Source organism: Gasterosteus aculeatus, chromosome 20 (assembly GCF_964276395.1).
Source record: "Gasterosteus aculeatus chromosome 20, fGasAcu3.hap1.1, whole genome shotgun sequence".
Lineage (NCBI taxonomy): Eukaryota > Metazoa > Chordata > Actinopteri > Perciformes > Gasterosteidae > Gasterosteus > Gasterosteus aculeatus.
This window is the reverse complement of record NC_135707.1, coordinates 15079897-15094508: the sequence shown is the minus strand read 5'-3', so window position 1 is coordinate 15094508 and position 14612 is coordinate 15079897. Positions and strand designations below refer to the sequence as shown.

At 43.2% G+C, this 14612-nt stretch overlaps 1 protein-coding gene and 1 non-coding gene across 2 annotated transcripts; both read right to left on the bottom strand.

The window, feature by feature from the left end:
• Positions 1–750: 750 nt before the first annotated feature.
• Positions 751–14536, bottom strand: atad2 (ATPase family AAA domain containing 2). Its single transcript, XM_040164663.2, has 30 exons — positions 13971–14536; positions 13204–13337; positions 12817–12872; positions 12533–12704; positions 12270–12357; positions 12027–12108; positions 11698–11877; positions 11304–11424; positions 11079–11093; positions 10527–10628; positions 9989–10097; positions 9551–9666; positions 9133–9307; positions 8884–8972; positions 8488–8647; positions 8253–8343; positions 7866–8043; positions 7607–7743; positions 7323–7455; positions 6203–6389; positions 4511–4696; positions 4200–4335; positions 3556–3752; positions 3280–3439; positions 3076–3198; positions 2584–2757; positions 1834–2508; positions 1517–1647; positions 1196–1324; positions 751–952 (listed from the first exon to the last, which is right to left on the bottom strand). The coding sequence occupies exons 1-30, from the start codon at positions 14169–14171 to the stop codon at positions 920–922; spliced, it is 4470 nt and encodes a 1489-aa protein (XP_040020597.2). The 5' UTR covers positions 14172–14536; the 3' UTR covers positions 751–919.
• Positions 5779–5913, bottom strand: LOC120811252 (small nucleolar RNA SNORA5). Its single transcript, XR_005710325.1, has one exon. It is a non-coding gene; the product is annotated as a small nucleolar RNA SNORA5 (small nucleolar RNA).
• Positions 14537–14612: the final 76 nt, after the last annotated feature.

Here is a 14612-nt window from a genome sequence, read left to right as displayed (position 1 = left end):
GTTCTGCCTTCTCAGTCGTTCGTTTCAACAAATTCATCATCATGGATATAGATAATATCTATCTGTATAGAGATATAATTAGATTAGAGCATGTTAAATGTTTTAAAATGGCCCAGTTAAAGCCCGGAACAACTGAGAATCTATGGCAGGATTTGAAGTGGCTGTTCACAGACTGAACTAAAACATTTCCATCTTTAGGTTGTAAAACACCCCAGAAGACTTTTGGGTTTCCAAAAGGGAGTCGATTTACAATCCAAAACATGTCAATTTGTTGTCGTTATTGTTTGTGTCACAATAAAAAATGTATTTTGCAACTTGCTATGCGGTGTTGATCAAATGGGGGGCGGGGGGAGTCGATTTGAATTAGTTTGCAACTAAATGTGGAAAAAGTCCTACTTATTGCAAGTTGGGTACAAATTTGCATCAAAAATGATGCAGAGCGTATATATACACCGTAGTCTCTAAATGGGGGATTTAAAAAACGATGGATCCTACACTTCTAATAATGCAACTTACTCTATAGTATGCAGTTAGACGCTCCTTGTACACGGCAAATACCGGACTACCAGTTTATTACACCGGCTGCTTAAACGAGTGATCCATGTGTAAAAAACAATATAATTAAAGTGATTATGCCAGGATGAAACCATGGCACTTTAAGTGCCCTACGCACTGCAGGGGGCAAGTGAATCAGGGAATGCTAAAAGTAGCAGCAAAATTGATGTGATGAGCACATAAGACGTCACACCATTCAGAGGAAAACCATTTAATTAAATAGAAACAAAAGACTTAATACATATATGTAGTTAATGCACAAATATATGTGCTGGTAGATTTCTATGAAAATAGAAACAATGTATATTTACATAGCTGTGGATGCTGAGCATGCTTATATAAAACAATTGTTCCAGTAGAAAAGTCAACAGAAGTCTTCAATCTCTTGTTTCAACTCCTAAAGCAAATGAGAAGAGTAGGAAAGTACAACAGATTAGAAACAGTAAAGTAGGTTAGGCAAAAGTAAACTTCAACTTAATATGAAATAGGAATTTGATTAATACTGAATAACAATGGCACATTTACTGGAGTAATTAGTGAGGTACACAATGGTGCCTCTTGCCATGACAAGTCCAAATATCTCCAATAAAAAAAACATACTAGTAGCTACATCTGCACATCAGTACACTCCAACACAAACCTGTATTAGTGTAGTTTTTTCGTAGTCTCGTCTGTGTCTATAGATGCTCTGGCAGAGCAGCGCATAGAGTTTCTCCAGCTTGTAGACCTCGTACCCTTCAGTCTTGATCACTACTCTGTCCAGCAGCTCCTGCAGAAATGAGGAAGAAAGCAAAGACAAAGAGGATTGATCTAGATTTACTTTCTCTTTGCTAGCTAAAGGATTACTTAAAGTAGCCTAGTCTCTCTGCCCGTTTGTAAAAAGCTTTTATGAATTAGATAAAGATGAAAGAGTAAAAACCATCACACAACCAACAAAGAGTCAAAAGAATAAGCCACACACCTTTAATTTGTCTCTGTCCACTACCAGAGGAGGAGTTTCCTGGTGCAAGATTTGCAGCGCTTTGTCCACATTGATCACCTGGTGCTGCACAGCGCTCTTTAGAGCCCGGGTTACGCGCCTCACACTCTTCTCTAAGACACAGAAAACACAAGTGTTAAACCATTGTAATAAATGACAGTCTGCCGCACAACCACGATGGATGACCTAGTTTGATTTCAAAGTGGCGGATTTAGCCGAAAAGCGACATGTTTGCAGGCATGTAAGTTAAAGAGCCAACTTTAGGTGTAAGCAAGATGTTGTTAGTATCAGACCTGTACCTTCGTCTCCTCTAGTAGCTGCAGAGGCGTCTGTGGTTACGGTATCGGTTGCTTCCACCTCCATTGGTTCAGCAGGCCTGTTCTGCTCTGCGTCTTCTACACAAACTACTCTGTTGTCTCCTTCCTGTATTACACTTTGACATTTCTCAGTTTCCGTCAGCTTTGATTGCTGCCGGGCATCTTGTTCTGTCTTGGTGTGGCTGTCCTTCTTAGTGTTAGGGGAAATGTCTTCACCGATTTCGTTTCCTGCCTTAATCAACACTTTGTTCTCTGACTGTCCTGGTCGAACTATGACAACTTCATGCACCAGTTCTTTTTCCTTCTCTTCAGCCTTCACCCCTTCACTCTGGATATCCGTCTCTCGAGCAGCTTGACCCTCCTCTCGTCCTTCCGGACTGTCCTGTTCCTTCACAGCCGACCCAGAGCGACCTTCATGGGCCGCTGCAGGCCCTGACTCTACATCAACCATCATCTGATCCTCCTCTCCTCTAGTCCCTTCATCAAACTCTGCTCCTCCTCCCTTCTCAACCTCCTCCTCCTCCTCCTCGTTGTCCACATCTTCGTCATCCGACCCTAAGTGGGCTTCATCTCTGGACATGTGAGGAGAGCAGGGAGACTTCTTCTTTGAATACAAGCCAGCGGACCAGCGACTCTTTCGTCTTTTCTTCTTTTGTGCTGGAGGAACAAAAGACACTAAAATAACTCTCACATAAAAAAATCGGAGTTAATCATTTTATTTTGTTACACTACCTGTGTTTTTAGATGTTGTAACAGCAGAGGCACTTGTGTTGGAAGTGACTGCAGCTGTGGGTCCAGCTGGCTCTCTTTGTGGACTTATGGCCGTGATGTTCGCCTCAGCAGGACGTCTGGGTGGTTTGGGAAGGACGTGGTAAAAGGACGGAGCAAACCGGGCCGTGGAACAATCTGAAGTAATTTCAAAAAATACAAAAAGACAGGGTTCAGTTTTTAGTGGATGCAATTGTACAAAAGGTATTCTTGAAGATAAATGGATCACAAATTCATGCAAGCGGTGGATGAATCTATGTAAACAAAATATAGTTGTATCAAATTAAAACGCATAAACTTAGTATGGGGTTGTTTTCTTCAAAATCATCCATTAGATATTGGTCACTGAGCCGAGTCAGTCAGCAGGTAATATTAAGACAAGCACCGTGTTAATTAAGTTGATCGCATTTATCTTTTATCTACATAACTGCAAACACAAACACACACAGCATTTACCTCTTGTGCTGCGGGACGCTTTCATCTCCACACATATCTTCTCAAAATCTTCATCCAGTTCATCTCTGATGATGGCGTGGACGCTGTCCTTCAAGGCACAGGCTTTGTGGCGGATCTGACGGTCTGAAGAAAACCGGTTTAAAACGATATAACTTGAGTATTATGCTGCATATGCGTCGGTGAGGATGGCGAGTATGCGTGTACCTGAGGGGTCCCTGTCTGGGTTGTATTCAAGGGCATTCTGCCAGATGAGATCCACGTCTTGGAGGAACTCTTTGACCGTGCCGTACTTATGGAGGTCGATATTAGTAAGAACGGTTGACAGGTCCATTGGCTTCTTGATCACCTCAGCGTAATCTGGCACCTAAAACACATGACAACGAGGCCGCGCTGAGTACAATGGTGGGGAAAAGGGGGAAAATGGAACACTGGATAGTGAAACTTTATACGGAAATATACAATGACACAATACACAGCTACCTCCTCTAAATCCACAGGCTTTGTAAAGGCCTTGAAACGTTTGTCCTGGGACAGGCGGTTGGTGACATCCCGCAGGAAGAGGCGGAGATCCCTGAGGGTGTCTTCTTCCTGCTCCTCCAGTCTCCGGGTCTCTTCTGGTGTCAGCTGACGTGGGGGAGGTGGAGCGGCGACAGGAAGCACCTCCAATGCATTGAGCACTTCAGAAGGGGGAACGTTGATAGATGCATACAGAATGAGAAGTGAATTTAAGCAGCAAACACTCAACATTCATTTCATGATGCTTTCAGTGTCAGGCCATATTCAACTAAATTGCCTTTACTTTATTTTCACTTTTGTAATGAACATTTTTAAAGCATTTCTTAAAACGGTTTCCACTCGTAGGCATTCGCCTCGCCTTTACTTTGATAAGAGTGAAGATAAACTTCTTTAGGAGGGGCTTATGTGCAGGCCTCACGGCTGGGCCGATCTGCCCGTTTCAACCACTGTTCCTATTGGATCCACTATCACCACGCGGAAAAGAGCGTAGGGCGTAAAATTATGCTTGTAAGTGACAATTGGCTTAGAAAAAACACCTGCGCGGAAGATGCTGAATAGATCACACACACAGCGATCTTAGATCGCTCTTCTTTAAGCACATTTCTCACCAGCTTTCTTTTTTGAGGCAGGGGCCTTGGCAGCCTGATTGAGGATTAGATCCTCAAAGAAGTTTCTTCTCTCTCTGCTGGTGGGGACCTTGACGTGGAAAACCTCGCCATACTCCATCCGAAACAAGTCCTGCACCTGATACAAGACAAATGAAAAAGGTGAGAGAGGACTCACAGCAGAGTGTTGTATGCATCTCTAAGAGAAAATGAGGCCTATCGACATTATTGTCACACGACAACAACGTATTAAACGATGCGCCCTCACGTATCACCTCTAAGGGTCAACAGGGCATCCCTTCTCGCTTCCATACCTCCATACTGAGTTCGTCATACGGCAGGTTGCATGTAGCCAGAAGCAGTATTGGAGCGAAGGGAGGGATGGAGCTGAGCAGGCTGAGGAAGGTGGCTCTTAAGGTCGGACCCACTGTTTCCCACCATTGGCTGATGTGAGGGATGTACAGGATACTGGGAGAGGTCCGCTTTGCTTCAACAAAGATCTGCAGAACATGGACACAATAATGTTGTGGGTGAATTTACCACGGTTATAATGAAGGCCAAGTGCATAAATCAAAAAGGTATTGGATGGAAATTAGCAGGGGTGACAAAGTGAAAAAGCACATATGGAAGGCAAACCTAACCTCTGCCTCAATGAAGGGGGCGTGCAAGAGCCTGGAAAATGGACTTCCATTCCAGTGACGTTATAAATAAATAATGGGAGACCAATGCCAGAGCTAAAAGGTTTGCTTCAAACGACGGGACATAAGATGACTCGATCGACTACTCACATTCAAAGACAAATTGCTTTGGAAATGTTTGGAACCTCAAGAATAGATTTCGCTTTGGACGAACAGAATAAATATTAGCAAGAGGGAGGGGGCTTCTCACCCCTCATTCACTAACATTACATTGATATCAGAGTAAGCCTTTGATTTCTTCGTTGATTTCCCATTATTTGTTTTAGGATTTTTTAATGTGAAGGTAGGTACATTTTTTGTCGTTTTCTCGCTTAGATTTTTCAAAAGTTCCAGAGAAATAGACACTGTACTATTCAATAACACCGTTATTGTAACCAGCAAAAATGGTTGATGTGATTTGCGAGGCGTCTGTCAGCCAACTGTCTGACATTAGCACGTTAGCCTACGTTAGAAAGACTGACGTTCTTGCAGCGTACCAACGTCACTTCTGTCTATTACGGCGTCTAGGCAGCTATAGACCCGAAGATGACATGATGACACGAGTTGGCCAAACGAACAAGCTTGAAAAAAATATTCATGACAGCGTTCGCAGATTACTTGGAGGACCGGACCCCCCCAAAAAATATTTTTATTGCAGATCTACATGAATCACACAAATGACCTATTTTGAAACAAAAACGGCGAATTTCGCCGAAAGGTGACACGTTCGCACCCCTGATTAGAGATTGACAGACTTTACAGCGGCAGAGGCCCTACTTGAGACTGAGCAGAAAAGGTTTCTGCTCAATTTAATCTGTCATTTAGTCACTAAAATATTTCAATTTAAGAAATGTTAAAATATTAAAAAAATAAAAAGAACTAGAACATTTCTTCTGCATTCAAATATTTGTTTGTAGTACATATCTATCCCCACAGTCCACCATGCAGGGAGGTGGGGCCCATGAACTACAGTCACTGTGGCAGCCATTTTGGCCAGTGAGGTCCACGGAAATGAACACACTGAATTTGACATGGCTGCAAAATCGGCCCAATCCCAAAGTCCTCCCTAAACCCTGAACCCTGATGTGAACGCCTTCCAGGCTCTTTTGGTCATAAGATAATAGTCAAGATAGTTTGAATGACAAAGTTAAATATTTATAATATTATATTTAATAATATCGGGCCTTCCTCTAGTCACCTGCAGTTCTTAAGAATCAAGGGCCTCCTTAATGTATAGAACCCAACTTGAAGACGTCCCTATTGCAAAAAGTGCCGAAATATATGCATTAATAACAACAGTATTATTTTGTGTCCTGGTGTCTCTTTTACCTGAGCGCAAGTCTCTTCCGGTGCGGTTGCGCTGGCTCCGAACAGCACGGCCATGTCCAGCGTGTACACAGTGAATTTCTCCAGAGTGTGGAGGACAGCAGGAGCCAAGTGGGAGCTCTGACCGGAGCCTAGTCTGCCCTCTAACAGCAGCCTGGGGCGGTACGAGGTGGGCTGGCTCAGCACACTCCTACACACCGAGAGATCACACAGACAGCGAGGAGGTAGAAAAGGCGCGTGTAAATATTTGAGGGAAACACTGGCTGAATTCACACAGGTAGTTATGAGATTGAACACAAGGGAGGACATTGATGTGACAGTGCATATAGGTTAGTGCTTAATGATGGAAAGCAGATGTGTGTGGATGGGAAACCACTTCCATTGTTATGCTACATTCTAGCGGATGTACACGTCTTTGCCAGACTCAGACTTGTCCTTATCTGTGGAAGTTCTCAGGTCAGTGCAGAGATATAATCTCTCCACATAGTCCTGGGTCTTCCCCGGGGCCGCCTACCCAAATTTAAAATCAACAGAGCACTGCTTTCATTTCCATGTTGAGCTACATTCCAGCTAGTGTACACGTCTTTTTATAATAAAAAAAACTACACTCCACACCACTTCCTTTTAATCCCAAAAACGATGATCCTTTTAAGGGACTAGCTCTTCGCCTTCTGCTCCTGATATTTGATTTACCTTTCCCACCCGTGTGGTCTGCTCCCTGTTCTGTTGTCTGTCTCGCTACTCTTCTACTAACTTCGGAGTCCACCGCAGACAGACCTTTCTTTGAGGCTGCCGCTGCAGGGTGCGCACGCGACACCTCCCACCTTGATCTGCACCGGGTGGTTGGCTGACAGTTCAGGAAGCGCTTGATTTCATATGTAGCAGAGCATCGTCAATATCGCTGACAATCATGCAATCTAGGTATCAAAAATAGTTGCATTGGACATTGCATGAATGTTTTTGTAGCCTTGAACATGCGTCTGAAAGGTTCCCCTCTTCGCCCCTCGGTGGCCTAATACCATATTGAATAGTGTTAAAGCCACTACAATATTTCTGAATAAACACATTGTCTAAAAGAATGCAGGGACAAATGAACCCCTGCATGACATTCCAAAAAACAAACCTGTTGAGGCTGAGGGGTCCCTGGACAGCAGGTATTTTGAGGTGGGAGTGAGCGGCCTCTCCAGTGGCGCAAACTTCTGAGTCCTCCTCCTCACTGAACATCAGGTCGTCCTCAGACACACCACGGGCCACATCTGGAAATAAGCACTCCATATATCAGTTACTGCAACTCCTAGAGATCAACGGTCAATCTGTGATTATAAACAACGGGGAAATTAATTTGCCAATAAACGAAACAGACTAGGGACGGAATAAATGCGATAGTAAATGAGAAAAACAATGCACCTTGTTCTCTCTTCCTCTTTAAGCACTGCTCAGCGTGTGGGAACAGTCGGCTGACCGTATGGATGACGTCCTGTAGGGCGGCGCTCAGCAGAGGACGAATGGCAGGTATCAGGTCCTTGGCTGGTGACACCACTGCCCTAAGGATCTCAATTAGCGTCATAATTAGTTAAGAACCAAATGTGAAAAGCAGGGACTGAATATAAAAAAAATGTTACACTATTAAAACGTTTTTTTTATTTTATAGTTAGTCTGGTTATACCTCTGTGCAGCAGGCACCATCTTGGACATGGCCGACATAAAGTCTCTGCTTATGATGGCGATAGAGTCGACATCGAGCACTAGCTTCTGGGATGAGAAGTAGATCTGTGGGTAGCGACGCCGTAATGCACACAGGGCAGCCTCCGAACAAACGGCCTTTATGTCTGCGCCGCAGTAACCTGGCAAACAAAAAGACAGATTGAAGAAAATCAGGGCACAATCTGTGGTGTCTTTGCTCAGTAGACGTTGCACTAAAATGATAAATATGAATTTCTCTGATGGTTATATGAAGTTATATAGTGTTTTCAAATTTAGAATGAATGCAATTGTTATTTTTACCAGGGACGTGTATTTTTCCAGCTGTTGGACCATTATAATGAAAACGTACCAACACATTTATCTGCCAATTCTTCCAGAAAAGTGTCGGCGGGTGGTGGAGTCCACAGTCTGGTGTGGATCTTCAGAATGTCCTTTCTCGCCTGTCGTACAACATAAGATCAACTTCAGAGGCTGCAGCTCAAAGCCGAGAGGCTTCGACTGTTTCAGCCCAAAATCAATTGACATGTTCATTCTCTCTCTCCATTGTTTAATCCCTGCCGAGCATTACAGGACATCTTACTCACCTCTCTGTCCGGCAGGCCGAAGAGGAACTCCCTGTCGAAGCGCCCTGGTCTTCTCAGTGCTGGGTCGATGGAGTCCAGTCTGTTTGTAGCTCCGATCACAACAACCTCCCCTCTGCCATCTAATCCATCCATGAGGGCCAACAGGGTCGACACAATGGAACTACGAAGACAGGAAAAGACTTGAGAATATGCTTTCCAACTTGTCAAAACCATTTAGTGGTGACAAATAAAGCAGTGCGGAGTAAAATGCATTTTGTTTGTGACTAAAGTGACTAAATGGAAAAAGAAACCCACCACATGACAAGATGAAAGATTTGTGTACATCCTACACTCACTAATCTGAGTACAATCCCCACACCTGAGCTGTACAGCATAGGGAAGAGGGATGCTGCTCACCTGTGGATCTGGTCCTGGCGACTCGACCTGACTGGAGCCAAACCATCAATCTCATCAAAGAAGATGATGGACGGTCGCATCTGGTACGCCTAGAAACAATTCAAAGAGTTCTATCAGTTGCAGATTGCATAACTGATTTACTTCCTAATCCACCAATTAATGTGACAAAATCTAGTGAGTTAACGGGAAAACAGGCAAAAACGGATGATCTCCATCCATCCCAGAGTGTGTATGTTGATGGTTGTTTACCTGGTCAAAAAGCAACCGCAGCTGTCTCTCAGATTCTCCAACCCATTTACTGAGGCAGTCGGCTCCTTTCCTCATAAAGAAAGACACTTTTCTTTCTCCCTGACTGCACTCGTTGGCCAGCGCTCTGGCTACGAGGGTTTTCCCTGTGCCTGGAGGACCGTAAAATAGACAGCCCCTAAAGACAGGAGGAAGTATGTCAAAGAACAATAATGGAAATTCTTGCAACCAGTACAATCAAATGTACTGTAAACTCTTTTTATAGGTCTGCCAGAAAAATATAACTTGGTATGTCAGGTATGTAACGGCTTTAACTTCATAGATCTACTACGTTTCTATAAATAGATGTGATATTAAGTCACATGAATGTAAAGCTGGACCACTATCACATGTGATCTTCTCAACAAACGCACACACTTACCTGGGAGGCTGTATCTTGAACCTCTCAAAGACTTCTGGATAGAGGAGAGGAAACACCACCATCTCCTTCAGCGCAGAGATGTGTCTACTCAGACCTCCAATGCTCTCAAACCGCACCTGGATGACAAAAGGCGTTATGTTCAGATTGTTTGCTCAGAATACTACTGACTCTACAATTATTAGCATTGTATTAGCAGGAGTACAGGCTTCGATTTCTTAATAACCATTCAGAAAGTGGCGTCTTACAATTGACATAGACTATGTCCATTCAAATGAAATAATACATTTAAAACATTTGAAATATAGTATCTCCTGCCTGTTGTTTTTAATGCCTCACCTTGAAGTGCCATGAAAGTGTATATCAATGCAAAGTTTACCAACAATTCAACACAGAGTCACGGTCAACCCTGTGTATGCGTCGCTCCACCTATAGACGTACCGTCTTGTCGATGTGCATCGGGTCCACATCAGCAAGGCTGGCTCCAATCTTCATCCTGTCCTTGTGGATGCCCAGCAGATCTTCTTTCACAAGGTTCATAGGCAGACATCTGCAGGGACAAAAGGAAAACATAAACAATGCTGCAATACACACTGACTGGAGTCACATGACTTCTGATGGCATTGTGATGGGACACAGCTGAATTGCACTCAGTCAGTGCAGCTAATGTAAGTATTGTGTTGTAACTTTAGTTGATAAATACAACCGTTAATATTGGCAGTTCCTCCAGCCTGCTCATTGCAAATGTGTTTTTTCTTGTTCATGTTGTGGGTGGTTAACATGGTGCACTGATATTAGGTCATTTAGTGTGTTCTTGGTCACATTAATTTGTTTGATCTCATTTTATTACAAGTAGGGGGGATAAAAAGCTCCATGTTGTAAGTCAAGCCTGGGCTTTAAAAAGGTTGGTGACCACCGCTTCAAACCTTCTGTCCTCCACACGATCTTACTGTACAACAGCTGCTGATGCTGCGCTCACCTGTTGACTGACAAGCTCCTGTTCTTACTTTTCCGTCTCTGGAATTTCTCATCGTCGGAAGATGAAGAAGTGGAGTCACTACTGTGGATGGCGTGTCTTCTTCTGCGAAGGCAATAGAAGCAGCATTATCTCTCCCACTATCAATGTCATTATGATTATCAGCTTATCAACAAGGAATCCCAACCTAATTTAGGCAACGGTTGATCATTAACAACACTACCACCATTCATCAGTAAGTGTGGCAGTCTTTACACATACACAGTAATAATGCATTGATTTAGGAAATAAAGGGAATATTTGATTATGCTGCGTTCATTCAAAAACTATAAGTGACATCAGCACCATCCGTGACTAATAGAACTCCACCTGCACAATACTCAACAGTAGAAAACGAAGACACTATTCAAACGACTAAATTACAGAACATACTGGCTAATATAAAGTCAGCAATCAAACAATGGGTCTTTGTTTACAAATTAACAATAGCAAACCACAAAAACAGAATACAAACTAACTACACACACCAACATGAACAAGAAGTGAGGGTCCTACCTCTCAGAACTACTCCTGAGGACGGCATGAAGAGAAATCAGAGAGAGGAAAAAAAAGACAAATTTAGGGATTGATTTTATATGCAGGGATAATTTGAATGTTCTGTTTTTCATCAAATTTATAATGTATACATCACAACCAAAGGTGTAAACTGAAAAAAATAGATTGTTGGCAGATGTTTTGTATGTGAGGCTTATGACGGAGGGAGTGTGAGCTCACACTCACCTGCTGGTTCTCCTCCTGGTGTAGGGGCTCCGGGGGGCCGTGGAGCTGAATCTAAACCTGCGTCTAGAAGGAGAAGAATGGTCCTTGAAGTACATGCTGCGCTTCCTGGGCTCTCTGGGCTCTAAGAAACAATGACAAAAAGTATTTAATAGGATGGGATTAATCAAACAAAGGTTCAGCTTTCACAAATGACAAAGTACTGAATGTAATTCATCTATTTACTCTGGGGCCAAATCTGCTTTAAGAATACTCAAGATTGATCCAATTTCTGCGTTGGTGTATCTTATAGAGCAGCCAAACCTGCATGGATCCTCGCATAAGGTCGCGCTCAGGTTTTCAATTAGGTAAATTAAATCAAAATTTCCAAAAACATTGAGTTGAACCAATGCAGTACCGTCCTGTGGGGCCTGATAGCGGACCACAGTCTTTCGCTGCCGGAAGTCATAACGCCTCTGATTTTCTTCTTCCTCGTCGTCATCCTCCTCCTCCTCTTCCTCCTCCTCATCATCAACTTCCTCCTCATCTTTTTCTACATCTTCACCCCCCTCTTTGCTGTGATCTTCCGCATCGCCTCCTGTGAATTAAATAAAATAGTTAGCATTATAATTTCAAACAATTTAAACAATATGTCACTCATGTGAGACGTATGCCCTTGCATTGGCTGTAGCAACTGTCAGGTGTAGAACATCCACAGTTACTCTTATTAAACCCAATTTGTTTTACCTTCATTCTCTTCCTCTGTGTCCTTAATCTCCACATCTGTCCTCAGAGACCTAGTCACTCTTCCCCTGGTGTACATACCGATCTGCTCAGAGGAAACAGGTCAAATGTTGAATGATTCCGTTTAGAAGCTTATTAGGCATAATTAATGATCAATACCACCCACTGTCAACATAAAAACTAAGATTCCACAATAAAACAGAGCTTGAAATGAGGTTTGCTGTTTTAAAATGATTTATGTTTCACCTCTTCTACATTGTCCCTCTCTCTGCTCCTCTGTCTGCGTCTCATCTTCTGCATGTCGTCCATCTTCTGGAGGACAGCTTCAGCAGTGCTGAGACAATCAGAGAAAAAACAACGAACACTTAATCTCTAATGTAATCACTCAAATCAACACCCACTGTCTGCTGTGTATCTCAAGTTGTTTGTTAGACAAGAACCACTTTATGTTTAACTGAAGCTGGAAGGTCGGAGCCAAACAAAGCTTGAGGGATTGTTGCTGAACTCACTTGGTGATGAGGCGGTCGTAGAGCACGGACTGGTTGCGGGAATCCAGTTTGTATCGGGTGATTCGGGAACTACGTCGCACTGAACGATCCTCTTCCTCGTCCTCTTCTCGGCTCTGTAGGTCAAAGCAACTCCTCTTGGGAGTGGATGAGCCCTCCACCTTATCTGAAACATCTGGGGCAACAGAAACCGTTATTGCCAGTTTAGTAATAGTATGGATCCTCCAGAACACTGAATGTATGTGGTTTGGTAAATACGTTAAGACATGCAGTGCAGCAAACGGTACCTGCTTGCTGCTTGGCCATGGAAACCTTTCCCTCCCTTTGCAGCCTGGAAGACTTTCTGAAGATAAAAGATTTCAAAATGAATTCCTCATCAGATTCTATATTGTAAGCATATATTTGGAGCGGTATCGGTAATTAATCTTTATAAAATAGTTTAGGAAATATTTGGGACAATTAATAATCTTCTGGCTCAAAGAATGTTTGAACTCATTTTGCATAATCAAGAAAAAACAACAATACCAAACATAACTTGAGCAGATTTTATATACAAAGTTTGCTGAGAAAACACGTCTGATTGCAGAAACAACTCACACCGACACACAAGATACAAGAGCGGCTGGTTTAGAGTATCAAACATTTCAAAATATCAAGGCGAGAGCCTGGATTACCTCAGGCATCCCTCTACGGAGCTGGTCTTTAGCTCCAGATCAGCAAAAGACACTCCTTCTTTAACTCGCTGTCCTCGGGTCCTTCGGGAGTGATGAGCTTCGGTTCCCTCATCCGGCTTCATATCAGCATGTCCCTGCAAAAGAAAACACATTTACACTGTGGACAACTGATGCATGTCTGCTTGTTTGAAATTCCCATTAATCACTGTCTTTTGGATTATATTTTACAATTTGTAAATGTTCATAAATCATAGACATGTAACTGTTAAGTATGTACATGTGACTTATTCAAGACACCTGATTATTAAGGCATTAATGTTTGCATGTAACTATAGCGACAGCGCATCTTTTCACTTATTTTATAAAGTTTATCAAACGAATCAACAGATCCCACAAAAGGCCCTCACCAAATAACATAAAACAGACCCGTTATGACAGAAAACGTTTCAGTCCAGTAACGGGTTTCAACATTGGTAACTATAAGGCGACACCCACCAACACCCAAACATTAAAATAACAATAGTCCAGTAGCGTTAATCCAATAGACAAGCGAATCGGAGTAAAACATTTGCAGGGACTACAAATGCTTATTTAACGTTATGTTATTTAACCTGTCGGTTAACGTTATGTGGAGAAGCTAACCAGGTGGCTAGCTAGCTTAGCACGCTAGCAAAACTAGCCAGTAAAGTTTATGTCCATCAATAGTTTGCACACCAACTTAAAGGCGATCTGGTTGTTTAGCCAGCTGCCTCGGTGTTTATGCTCACATTGGTCATGTGGTTTTCCGGGCTGCTGAAGCTGTCGTCCAGGGCCTGCGAGGACCGGGTCAGCCGGGTGGACTTTCTCTGCGACGCGGGAAGAAGCGACAGAAACTCGGAGCTTGTATCCAACTCCATCGTCCTCCTCTTCGGAGTGGTCGCGATGGGCTCAGCTCCGCCGCCGCCGCTGCTGCTGCGTAGTATCACCATCTCGACCCCAAACCCAACCTCGTATTAGCACGAACTGCGGATAAAAATCCTCTATTCCGCCTTGAACTGTACAATGTTTGCGGTGCCGCCAGCACAGAGACGGGCGCTAACGGCCAGCTGACCAACAGCAGCTCCTCGCGGAGCCTTGATTTCTGGCGCCATAAACGTCATCGTGGGTTATGAGGTAAGCGGCTTAGCGCTAGCGCCAGGAAAAATAGATCCCGTCGCAAAATGGCGAAAGAAGCCGGGATAATAAAATTATATTTTAAAAATACATTTCACTGACCAGATTTATGATGTAGGCCGTTTCTCTATTTGACTCCTTTTGTCATTAAATAACTCGTGTTTTCTTTCAAACGTAAAAATAAGCGGAAGGATACAAATACGATTTGAAAAGGTGTTCCGGTTGATGTCAGCGCGCGAGTCTTATCCAAAGTGCGC